The sequence below is a fragment of the Phoenix dactylifera genome, chromosome 15 (genome assembly GCF_051530095.1).
Source record: "Phoenix dactylifera cultivar Ajwa chromosome 15, Ajwa_hap1_PhDact_Kaust_v1.1, whole genome shotgun sequence".
In the NCBI taxonomy this organism is placed as follows: Eukaryota; Viridiplantae; Streptophyta; class Magnoliopsida; order Arecales; family Arecaceae; genus Phoenix; species Phoenix dactylifera.
This window is the reverse complement of record NC_143204.1, coordinates 15,580,159-15,591,885: the sequence shown is the minus strand read 5'-3', so window position 1 is coordinate 15,591,885 and position 11,727 is coordinate 15,580,159. Positions and strand designations below refer to the sequence as shown.

At 35.7% G+C, this 11,727-nt stretch overlaps 1 protein-coding gene across 8 annotated transcripts; it reads right to left on the bottom strand.

Annotated features, from left to right (window-relative positions):
- Window positions 1–184: 184 nt before the first annotated feature.
- LOC103707405 (uncharacterized) lies at window positions 185–9,385 on the bottom strand. 8 transcript variants are annotated; one of them, XR_015973674.2, is made up of 12 exons: window positions 9,147–9,385; window positions 8,537–8,614; window positions 6,945–7,233; window positions 6,375–6,464; window positions 5,776–6,288; window positions 4,843–4,981; window positions 4,570–4,732; window positions 4,209–4,337; window positions 3,867–4,061; window positions 3,312–3,434; window positions 2,886–3,093; window positions 185–505 (listed from the first exon to the last, which is right to left on the bottom strand). XR_015973674.2 is itself a non-coding variant. In XM_039134070.3 (11 exons), the coding sequence occupies exons 3-11, from the start codon at window positions 7,207–7,209 to the stop codon at window positions 2,980–2,982; spliced, it is 1,731 nt and encodes a 576-aa protein (XP_038989998.2). In that variant the 5' UTR covers window positions 7,210–7,233; window positions 8,537–8,614; window positions 9,147–9,385; the 3' UTR covers window positions 2,734–2,979. The 8 variants fall into 8 exon arrangements, 6 of the variants coding, with proteins under 6 accessions (XP_038989998.2, XP_017698364.3, XP_017698365.3 ...); XR_015973673.2 differs by lacking the exon at window positions 8,537–8,614; XM_039134070.3 differs by lacking the exon at window positions 185–505 and having other exon boundaries at window positions 2,734–3,093.
- Between the last annotated feature and the right edge of the window lie 2,342 nt (window positions 9,386–11,727).

Genomic DNA, 11,727 nt, shown 5'->3' with positions numbered 1-11,727 from the left:
TTTGTGAATGCGGCCAATTTGTTGATACAGCAATCATAGTTCAAACTAATCTACAAGTTGGCGTCAGGACATGCCTAGATGCATCCCGTTCAACTTCTAAAAGTAACATAATTGCAGTATTGATATGAAAGCGAGGGTCTTTGAAAAGAAAAGGATGGTAAAGGTTGCATGCATTTGGAGATCATTTTGTATAATCTCTTTTCATTCTTATGCAAGATGAAAGAAGTATAATATGAGTAGCCATTAGGCTTGCTTATCCTCTAATGTGAATAACAAACCTTATCCTTCAAATGGTTTCTGAAATCTCCTGAATTATTTCAGAATTCATCGATCCTGCTTCATGTGATTAAGTATCCTCTGAAAGTATCGACAATAAACATAAAATTATAAAATCAAAAAATTGATACTAAAAATTGATTCTGCTCTATAAGAATGCTTTATTTTGATCGGTTGTTCTCATCTCTGCTGAGATCTTGGCCTAAGCTTTTGGTTTGCTTCTCAAAATCTGCAAGGGACACAAGATGCAACAGAAATGAGTAATAAGAATGAGGAAGCATTTCTTTTACTGACTTAAAATTATTCGGTGGAATATGGTCCTGGTTTGTTGCTACACTCCTGGTTTTGCTTATTGTGGGATGAGAAAATTCTCTTTTTATCGGTTTGTAAGATTTAATGCAGGTTTTAGCTCATCTTGCTGGTAAAGGTCAGTGTTGGTTGTCCTAGAGATCTAGGTTCAATCCTTATCTTCACCATGGTTTTAAATTGTTGGGGTAGTTGAGGAAAGATATATTGTATGGCCTATTGCCTAACAGATATTATAATTTTATATTAAATTTTGGTTTGATTTATGTGATGTGTATTGATAAAATGTTCCTTTTTATTTCTTTTCAATAATCCACGAAACTAGTTTGGCATCATTCAAGTATGAGATACTTGCTACTTCATGGATCAACTGATTATACCATTTTTCAAAAGAAGTTGTTAAATAGAAAGGTATATTCTATATTTGATTTTTTTTATCCATTTTTCTGATCAAAATATCCTTAGTTCTCTCCACGAATATTTTTGTGAAAACTATCATTAAGAAGTTAGATTTATAATCTACATGCATGTCTATTTATTCCTGCCCACCATCACTTCCATAGTTTCTCAATGGCATTCCAAACCAATTGGATTCTATTTTTTTTTAAAAAAAAAAACTCTACCTATCTCTTGTCCACATCCCCAAACTATTACTCTATTAACATTTAAAAAATAACTAAAGAACATTGATAATCTTTTTTAATGCAGGTGTTTTATCTGTCTTATCCCCCAATGTTAAACTCTTTTATTGGGATATTTTTTTAAATATGTATTGCACATGTCCAATTACCAATCTTTTTTTGATATTACAGAATTGTATAGTGAATCAATTTCATCGATACCAATATTTTAACAAATTAGTTACCAGCTTAAATATTCCTCTATCTTTCTTTATTTTTCTTGGAAAAAAGAGAGAGGGAAGATCAGCCCACGAAGTTATTTAAATTCAATTTCTTGGAGATACATATTCCATTAGTTAAAATAGAACATCCTATGCATGGAAGATGTGACCCTTAGACTATTTTCTAGTTAAGTTGTTAAATACGGAGAACAGGTCCAAGTAAACCTGCTCTCAATTATTATCTTTAATTCAAGGTTTCAGCATATTGTAATAATCTATATGTTACACCTTACTTTTGTGAGTGGGGAGAATTCTAACCCCACCATCTACCCTATACACTCCCATCCTCTTTCTTGGCCGAAGCTCAAATCCCCAAGCAGACCCAAGCCTAGTACTTATGGAACCAAGGTACTGAGTAATAGGAGCCAAAACGATGGTCTGACATCTTGTAGAATTGAACCCTCCCCATCTTAAGTGGCAAGTGAATGTACCATCCAAACTAAAGTTCGGTAGTCCATATTACACCTTAAAATGAATTGATAATTAGAAGGTGCAGTTTATGTTCACAGTGAATCTTGAAATTTTGTGCACCACATATCATGCACCTCACGCGGTACACAGCAGGGGACCTGAACCACACCCACAAATAGTTTACCAAAAGGTTAGAATAAAGGTTAATAGCTGAATGTCTCGATATGTTTGTTCCAATTCAAGTCACAGGATCTTGTTGGCCAAATTATTCAAGAAAGGAGAAGGCATTCATGAGGGTCATAAAATAGCTTGCAGTTGCGTGTACCAAGGGATCATAGGGTCTTGTGCTTGGTGTTATAATCCTACAGTGACAAATAAAGGAGGTGCCACATGGATTTATTAACTTGAGCTAGGCCTGGTCCTCCTCCTAACAGTTTAAACTTTGGGGCTGCAAGTCAATAACAAATGGTATCAGAGTCGGAACCATTATATGTTACAACCTTTGTTAGTCGTATAGGCCTTTTACTAAAGAATATTAGGGTTGCCCCCCCCCCCCCCCCCCCCAAACCAGGTCGAGTAGGAGCTAATCGCGGTAAACGCATCATGAGATTAGGTGCAAGAGATTTGTATAGTTCAATATTGATTAACAAAAAGGATGCCACATGGATTTATGAACTTGGGCCAGTCCTCCTAACAGCTTAAGCTTTTAGGCTGCAAGTCCATGACACCGAGTAGACAATAGAGCTATTGTTGTTTTAGGACATTATTGCTAAACCGAGGTTCATTGTGACCAATGTTTAACAAAGGTTACAACAAAACCAACCAGATTGAGATCTATATGAGCTGAGAAATGGCATGTTAGGATACCTTAAATATGATTCATTTTCAACTAATATCATATAGAAGGCGCTATTATTATGTTGGAACTGAATTTGTGAGTGTACTGTGTTGAGATAGATAGAGAAATTATTAATAGGCTTGCAGTGTTTACATAAAGGGTTTAGCATCAAAGCCTCTTTTCCTCATCCCCCTTCCAGCCCATGAATTGGATGCAAATGCTTGAGCAACAATACTTCCCACAGGCTTCAATCATCATCGAGTGTCACAAGAGTTGGGATCTGGCCATGATTAACAAAATTGATCTTGTTCAGCCTCACACAGCACAGGACCTGTTCTGGAAGTTCCTCCAGCTTCTGGGCCTGCATCAGTATTTCCAAGGATTAGTTGTTACTTGAACTAATTCAGACACTAAGACTAACACCCTACATGACAAAGCACAGATTAACATGGGTAAGTTGGCTTTCCTTTCCAACATATTTTCAGATGATCTGATACTGACTACAGAAGATGAAATAGATCGGATACATTAATGAAGTCATAGATCACGACAGCATGTACAAACCAAGTTAAAAATTACCTGGATAGTTAAACCCAAATCCAGAATCCCATTCTTTAGACAATCTCGGAATGATTCAAGACCCTTTCTTGATATGAAGCTGAAGCGATGTATATCCAGGTCAATCTCAAAGTAATTTGGACCCTGCAATCCACAAATAATAATAAGCACTGTTTACAAAACATATACATATTTAATGGGATGCATGTCCAACACATGCAACTGCAAAGCTTCATCAACTGTAATTCTCTTCAGATGTAAACTTGTGTTACACCAGAGAACCAAATAATTTCTGCTACCACAAAACTGATGCAGAAAGACATGCGAACATGCTCAGTTTGTTGAGTCCACTAACATTTTTTTTATATGATCTGCTAAAATTCTACAAATACTTTTCGAAAAAATACGGTAGCACTTTTTATTCCAAGTTTAAGCTTCTACACTACAATGATGACCTATTACACTGCTGATGATCCTCAAGCTTATCATAAGTTATGAATATCTTCAATTAGGCTCTTACATTACAAAACGTTATCAGTGTTCTCCGATATGTGAGGTAGAAAGAAGTTTCTATACCTGATAGAAATTGTGTTGAGGGCGTGAAAGCACTGGCTTTTCATTATATGCTTGTATTAGCTTCCTTTCTGCAGAACTTAAATGGAGATCCTCAGGATTTACCAACCCAGCCAAGATTTTCAACCTTTCTCTATAAGGAACTCGGGAATCCATTGCAAATCCTTTAATTCTTTCGGTTTCATCATCAATAAATCTCTGCAAAAAAGTTAATTTTATCAGTTGAAATATGAGTTACCGAAGGATCTGAACGATTCATCATCACCTTCTTTTATAGTGAGAACCTAATTAACAAAATTGCACCACTGGAGAAGAATTGTAGAAGATTGATGAAAAGAACCTCACCCTTATGCATTCTTGGAAATTGGAAGAAACCTCTTTGTCAAAACAATCAGAAATTTTAAAGTATAATACAAGGCTTATGCCTTCCCCATCGCTATCACCAAGAAACATTGCAGCAGGATAAGTAGGCATCTGTCATGACAATACATAATAATATAAGACAAATCTAACAAAGGTTCGCCATCTCGGTATAAGACTCCATACTGGTGCCACACTAGCACAGTATCAGTATGGTATGGTATAAATTTTTTTTGGCATACCGGGCGTTGGTATGCCATCCGTACCGAGTATTGGTATCAAACTAGTATGGTACGGTATATCCCGTACTGTCATAACAAAAGTTTGAGAAAGACGTCCCACGTACCTGAATATTAATAATCAGGAGTGAGGGAAATTTGTCGTGAGGCTCGACATGTGGAAGCTCAATGTGTTGAGCAATGTGATGTACTTTGCGTGGGCATACGAACATATCAACACCAATTGGATAGTATGGGGCATAGTTTGGAGCAGGAGATTTCTTCTTGTCTCTGCATGACATTTTTCAGGAAAGTGCAGGTTAAAATTAGAAAAGCAGAATACAAACTTAGGAATATGGTGGAAACAGGGCATAAAAATTACTAGCTCGAGAAATTCATGCCTGAAATAGGTTTCTCCACGAAGCTTGAAAGTGGAAGGATCAAGAAGAGACCAGCATCCTGATGTTGGTTTCTCCCCTGGAGAACAAGGAATTACGAGCCCTCCTCTCGGACGGAATAATAATCGCTTTGAGGCACCTACTGCAATAAAAAGCCACAATTATCATATTTCTCAGATTCTACAAAGAAAAGAGTTGAGAGAAAATTTAGTGAAACATGATATCCTTTTTCAATCGCAATATTTGCATGACACTGCTATTCTGTCATTGTATACATGGACACAATTATATGCAGAAACAAATGCAGTTCAGGAATTTGACATGTTAATGGAATGCAATGGTGAGCATCAGAAAGCAATTGCCACCAAACTTTTATTTTCAGAAAATCAAAGCACAATGACCAAAGAGAGGAAATAGCAATAGCTTATAGTAGAGACAAAGGTTTGTAACTCTCTTAGGTAGTTATCAAGACAACCCGGGAAATTCTCTGTGTAGTTTAACCAGTCCTAGAAAATAAATGCGCTTATGACATTACCATCTAACAAAAAGGCAAGTTCAAACTATAAAGAAAAGGTATGTATGAGCCAATAAAGACATCAGAATAAATTAATACTTTGCGATTGCATCCATAATATACATCTGTTTTAAGAAAAATCAATAATTCAGCAGAAGTATATTGTTGTGGAGGAAGCAGAGAAAGGTTCCAAGTGATCATTGTAAAGTTTATCAGTATTGATACAATTTTGCAACGTATGGCTGCATAAATTGAAACTTCAGGAAATTTTGAGATATATAGTTTTAACTGAGATGGTCAAGTTTTGTGCACATCATCATATCAGTGCTTACCATTGCTTCCACATTTTATTCTCAGCGATTGAGTAGCGATGCTAATAGGAACATCGGTGGACTAAGTAGAAGGCAAAAGGTTGTACTTACAAAATGCAGTTGCATCTTCTCCATCATAAGACTTCCTCTTATAAGAAAGCCTTAAAACCGCTGTCTTCCTTTTTTGACACTGTGGGCTAGCACTTGGCATTTGAATCTTATCGTTAAAGCTTACAGAAGGAACTAGCTTACGTACGCGAGATGGCGTCCTGCTCTCATGACATTTTTCTTCTGTGTCATGTTTTTTAAAGCCTTTAAAGCTACCATATGAGTCTACCAAAGTCTTTGTCTTGGTATAAAATTCGGCGCCTTTCATTCTAAATCTGGCTTCATCAATCTTTCCCATAGAAAGCTTGTAACGATGCGGACTTATCATTGCAAATCGGTCGAGATCTTTAAGTTCATCTTTGCCAGTTTTTCCTCCATCTCTTTTCAAATATTTTTCAACATCCAATGCTATTGGAGTGCTACCACAAAACTCCTCAAACTTGCACATGGCATCCCTAAAGGCATTTTTATACTGCAGCTTTTGAGTCTCAGTTGCATTTGCAGATGGAAAACAGTCTGTATTAAAAATAATCAGGTTAGATAAAGTTGGAAAGATCATAAACAAATCTAACAAATAAGATAACAGAGATAATTCACTCTACCTCCATGGACGCTTCTGAAATCATCGTCATCATCAGATTCTAGAATACTGACAGAGTCAAACCATGTATCCTCTTGGCATAATCCTGAATCTGATTTGAGACAGTGGTCAAGGGATGCTTCTGTATGTAACGCTCAATGAAAGAAAACATAAATGCAGTGTACTAGATACAAGCTTCAGGTTAATATAATGATCATATATGAGATCCTTTTATTGGCAACAAGAGCCATCTACTAATACATGGATAGGTAATCAATTAGATATTCTATCCAGTCCAGCTGCTTTTCTCTCTCCGATTGCATCAGAGAAACAACAACAGACCTCTCCATCATCTCAACGAGGTTGGTACTAGGAAAATGATACAGAATCAAGGAAGTGCTGAGGCTAGCGGAGATACAAATCAAATGAGAAACAGGGGAAACAAATGCATGATCCTGTATCAGTGTACTATATTTTCTTAGATCATGAAGAACTCAAATATAGAACTCATAATTGCAATCAAACTACAAACAAAAGTAAATTATAAAGAGATTTGAAATCAAAACTTAATTCTAAGTGAGAGCAAAAATACCATTATCATCCACCTGACTATGGTGCCATTGCACCTGAGTAAGATGCAATGTCAAGTTGGAAGCCTCAGATTTTCGATGAGCTGTTGAATCAGTCTCCACATGAACAAACTCACTAAGAGCAAAATCTGTCAAGCAATTCCCATCGCCAATCTGGGATTTGGGTGCATCAGGAGCTGAAGTAACAATCCTTCCATGGCATTTCTTGGATCTGGGAGGGTACCGTGGTCTGTGTCTACTCCCTGATTTGGATATGCAGGCACCCATGATGATAGCTTGGTTTTATAGAATCTGCCAGAAAAAAGAGAAGCATCCTTCATATAAGATCGAATATCGAGGAGATAACCAGAGAGAATCATAAAAACTTCAAGAGCCAAAGTACACAATCAGTGGAGGAGAATATTAGAACAGGTAGATTATTGATCGAGTTTAAAAAATGTAATAGTACACAATCAGACATTCTGAGGTGATCACAAAGAACCACATAAGACATTTCTTGTGTCCATTCAAACACAGAGTCAAGGAAAAAGAGCAGGCTGGTTTTACTAGTTTCTATTGCAATATGTCTAGCAAATTTATATAAGAATTCGATCATTCTACTCAGGCTTTTATGGCTGCTGCAGTTACATTTGCTCGAGGTTTCAGTTGTTTCAATATTCTCTAATCAACTTAGAATTCAGTAGCAGGAGTGCAATAATCATTATTTCTGGATCGTTTCCTTTGGATTTGTATTTTTGACATTTTCCATGACTCAACTGCCTCAGGCAATTTGGCAGGAAGGTCTAAACTGGGAGCAATTGACAGTTAAAGCATGCAAATAGATCTAAAGCCAGTGAGAGAGCATCACTGTGTTGTGAAACAGAAAATCTCAGAAGTATGGAGATGAACCAAAATGAGTGCTTTGCATTTAGGTATGATGAAAAAAAAATCCCAACAGCTTACCAATACCTAGGCTTACCTTGCCTTATATAATGGAAAGGTTGTCATCACTTTTGTCTTGAACAAAATATAAGTCAACCTATCACGCTAACATTATATAATTCGCAAATGATTCAAATGAAAAGAAGAAACAAAGACACAGTAAAACTAATAAGACTGAATACAGCATGATGAAGACCACACAACAAAAAAATAGTGACAGGTTAGTCAATAATTTTTGAAATGGAGTAAAATAACCAAGCCACCTCACATAAGACAACTCGATAGTAGATTATAAGAATCAGTGCATGCCTAGGCTTGGTGAATTTAACTGTAACATATAACAAGAGAACTCCTAACATAGCCAGAAAGGAGCAAAAGCCAAACCACCATTGATTTCAAGCCAAACAACGAGCTTAAGGCACTGAGATGGCACCTCGCCTTCAAAGACAGTCTATACAAAATATCAACCCAAACAAAAGGAGAAAATGTAAATAAAAACAATCTGTCATGGATTAATAACGGAAACTATAGCTGCTAATTATATCACACATAAAAAAAATGGTGAATTACTCAGAAATGGTACCTCACACTAAGATTCTCTTTTTATTGAGCAGAAAACCTTGAGAACTGGTTTAACTAAAAAGCAAAAGGGGTTAAAGAAATCCCACGTCACCTTGATGAAAATATACAGTCACAGAAAAGGATGACATTTTGTAATAAAAATGATGATGACGACGACGGCGATGATGATCTAAAGACAAAAGCATAAGTTAGGAAACAAGAGAGGAAAGCAGAGTAGAGAAGGCCTCGAGGTCAAAAAATTTCGACAAATTTCAATGACAAAGCAAGGAAACCAAATGATGTATAGCTACTAAAATATAAACGGATTGTTCTGGAAAATAGATAAATTGGTCAAAATATCAAAACTCGAAGCGGAGACGAACAAGATGTTTTTTTTAATATAAAAAAAAAGGTTGATAAAAAAGGAAGATATAGAAAAGCAGGACTAAAAACATAAAAACCCAAACCAACAAAAAAAACGGAGCAATCAAATGAAAAAAAGTATTTAATTTACGTGGAAAAAGTAATAACTAAATGAATAAAGCATTGATCAATAAGGCATGTACGCAACCTTAACATCTAAAAGCATAACATATTGTAGGCCTCAAAAGAAGGAAAAAAAAGATCACCATAAAAACAGAGACACCTATGACATTTTAACGACAAGAGAAAACAAATAGAGAAAAATGATCCATAGAAAAAGGTGACGGAGAGACACAAACCTGTGGGTTGTTGGACTACTACGTCCGCATCAAGGCCAAGGGAGAGAAGGTGATGAATGATCTATGTATTGAGGCCATGCTCATAAGTATTATTATAACAAAATCTTAAAAAAAACTATTTTTTTGTGACAGAGAGAGAGAACTAGGAGGCTTTCCTCCCTCTCTGCGACTCTCGTCGTGGAGAAGAAGAGCCGTCCGTCGGCTATAGAGAGGAGAGGAGAGGTGATATAGAGAGAGACGGAGAGAAGGGAGACAACCACCTCCCACCATTTATAGCAAAGTAGCGTGTGTATACACCTACGAATAAATATGTGACACGACACCACCTGGACCGAGTGCACGGGAGAATCGAAGACACCCTCCGTCCACGTGGAGAAGGAGAGAAAGGTGGCGAAGCTGTTCCTTTTTCTCTCTCTCTTCTCAGTCCTAGATTATATATATTTAAAAAAAAAAAGCTCTACGTGTCACGGCTTGGGCAAATTAAATGGTTGTGCAAAACTTTACATAGAAATCCGTCATGCTAGAGGAGTATGGATAGCTGCGATGACATCCAGATAAAAACAGCAATGGACAGATTCCAATAATAAAAAAAAAAATGTAACTGAGCATATGAGTGATAGATGAAGGCATTTTTTAATGAGATAAGAGGTCTAGTTTGCTCAAGATATAGAAATCCGTTATGTTACCATATTTAAATGTGAAGACTATAGTTTGAAATAACATGGCATTATATGATATTTTATATGAGAGGAATATGAATAGCTGCCATGACATCAAGATATAAACAGTAATGGACAGACTCCAATGAAAAAAAATGTAATTGAGCATATGAGTGATGGATGAAGCACTTGTTTAATGAGATAGAGGTCTAGTTTGCTCGAGATATAGAAATTTGTTATGCTACCACATTTAGGTGTAAAGACCATAGTTTGAAATAACATGGCATTATATGATATTTTATGTCAGAGGAATATGGATAGCTCGAGGACATCCGGATAAAAACAGCAATGGATAGATTCCAATAAAAAAAATGTAATTGAGCATATGAGTGATAAATGAAGGCACTTGTTTAATGAGACAGAGGTCTACTTTGCTCGAGTTATAACATAAATAGCAATTGTTGCACAATTATTATTTCTTTAATCAATTATATTATAATTGAGCATATGAGTGATAAATGAAGGCACTTGTTTAATGAGATAGAGGTTTACTTTGCTCAAGTTGTAACATAAATAGCAATTGTTGCACAATCATGATTTCTTTAACCAATTATATTGCAATAGAATAATAGCCATTAGATGATCTCTTCACTGTTTATATGTATAATAAAATAGCTTTTTATGTAGGGTATCGATGAAAATAGTATTATGGTTTGTTAATAATTGTTTTCATCAATTATGACATCATTTTCCCTTTGTTACTCATTGTCTCTCCTTATAATCCCTTAATTAGATAACTAGGGGGTTCCATTATTATTGTCAATGGAAGCAACATAAAAGATGTTTATAATGGGTTCAACAATATTATAGGAAACTTGGGCAACATAATAATTAAAAGCATGCTTTCACTAAAGGATGATAGGCTGCCTCTTAAATAACAACCATTATAGTAAATTAATTTGAGGGAAAACTTCTTTAAATTATTAATTATAAAGTTGATCAAATAACATAAATAACCATGATATGTATGCATATGACAATTCTAACAACCCTTTTATGATCCTTAACATTGTTCACATAATACAATAATTTTATATATTTTGTACATGTACATATATTCAATGTCAAATATTGGTTAATTTGATTGTTATTTTGTCCACTATACAATTTTACATTTATTATTGGTTTTAATTTGTGATATTCAGAAAAATTCGAATCTTATGAAAAATAAGCAAAAATAGGAGCAAATAATAATAGAGCCCATTCATTCAATTTCTTCTCGTAACGTCGTTGTTCTTCTTCCATCAATGTATGATGTATTGAGACTGCATCAGCAAAACAGTTGCCTGTGCTTCTCCACATAAATCACCCATAAGAAAAATAGCGTTAACTAGAAAAAAAAAAGAAAAAATAATAACGGCTAGTATAACACTCAAACAACGGGCCATTTTGATGGATTCGTCGTTTTGCATTCGGTCGTTTGGATAGCAACAGCAGTCGTACGTCTCATACGTCGCTGGACGTCCAGCTCCTGGATGTCACCGTGAGGTGATCGGATGGGATGTATCCACTGTCCTTTGATAATAACTTTGTACCATCTGTTTTCATGCTGTATTCATCTAATCCTTTGGGAACCACATCAATTTGTACCATGTCCAATGAGAGCTGACCACCAAATTGAGTGGTACTCTACTCCCTAGCATTACTCTTACAACAAGAATAAAGGAAATCTCTTTAGAAATTAAAGCTATAATGTGAACAAAGTATTTGATTCATTTATCAGTGGTTTGGCTTTCTGCATTCAAACAGAGAATAACCTTTCTGATAGAACCCAAAAACCATGATAAACAGGCCTAATAAGGTCAGAGATAGTAGTGTCCTGCCCTGACTGGCTTGTGCTTGTTCTATTAGAAAATGATGAA

Excerpts from the sequence above, each read along its gene's own strand:
- LOC103707405 (XM_039134070.3), bottom strand. The coding sequence starts at position 7,209 with ATGGGTGCCTGCATATCCAAATCAGGGAGTAGACACAGACCACGGTAC. Across the intron at positions 6,465-6,944 it reads TAGTCAGGTGGATGATAATG|ATTCAGGATTATGCCAAGAG; the intron begins GTATTTTTGCTC and ends GTCTCAAATCAG. Across the intron at positions 4,062-4,208 it reads ATTTCCAAGAATGCATAAGG|AGATTTATTGATGATGAAAC; the intron begins GTGAGGTTCTTT and ends ACTTTTTTGCAG.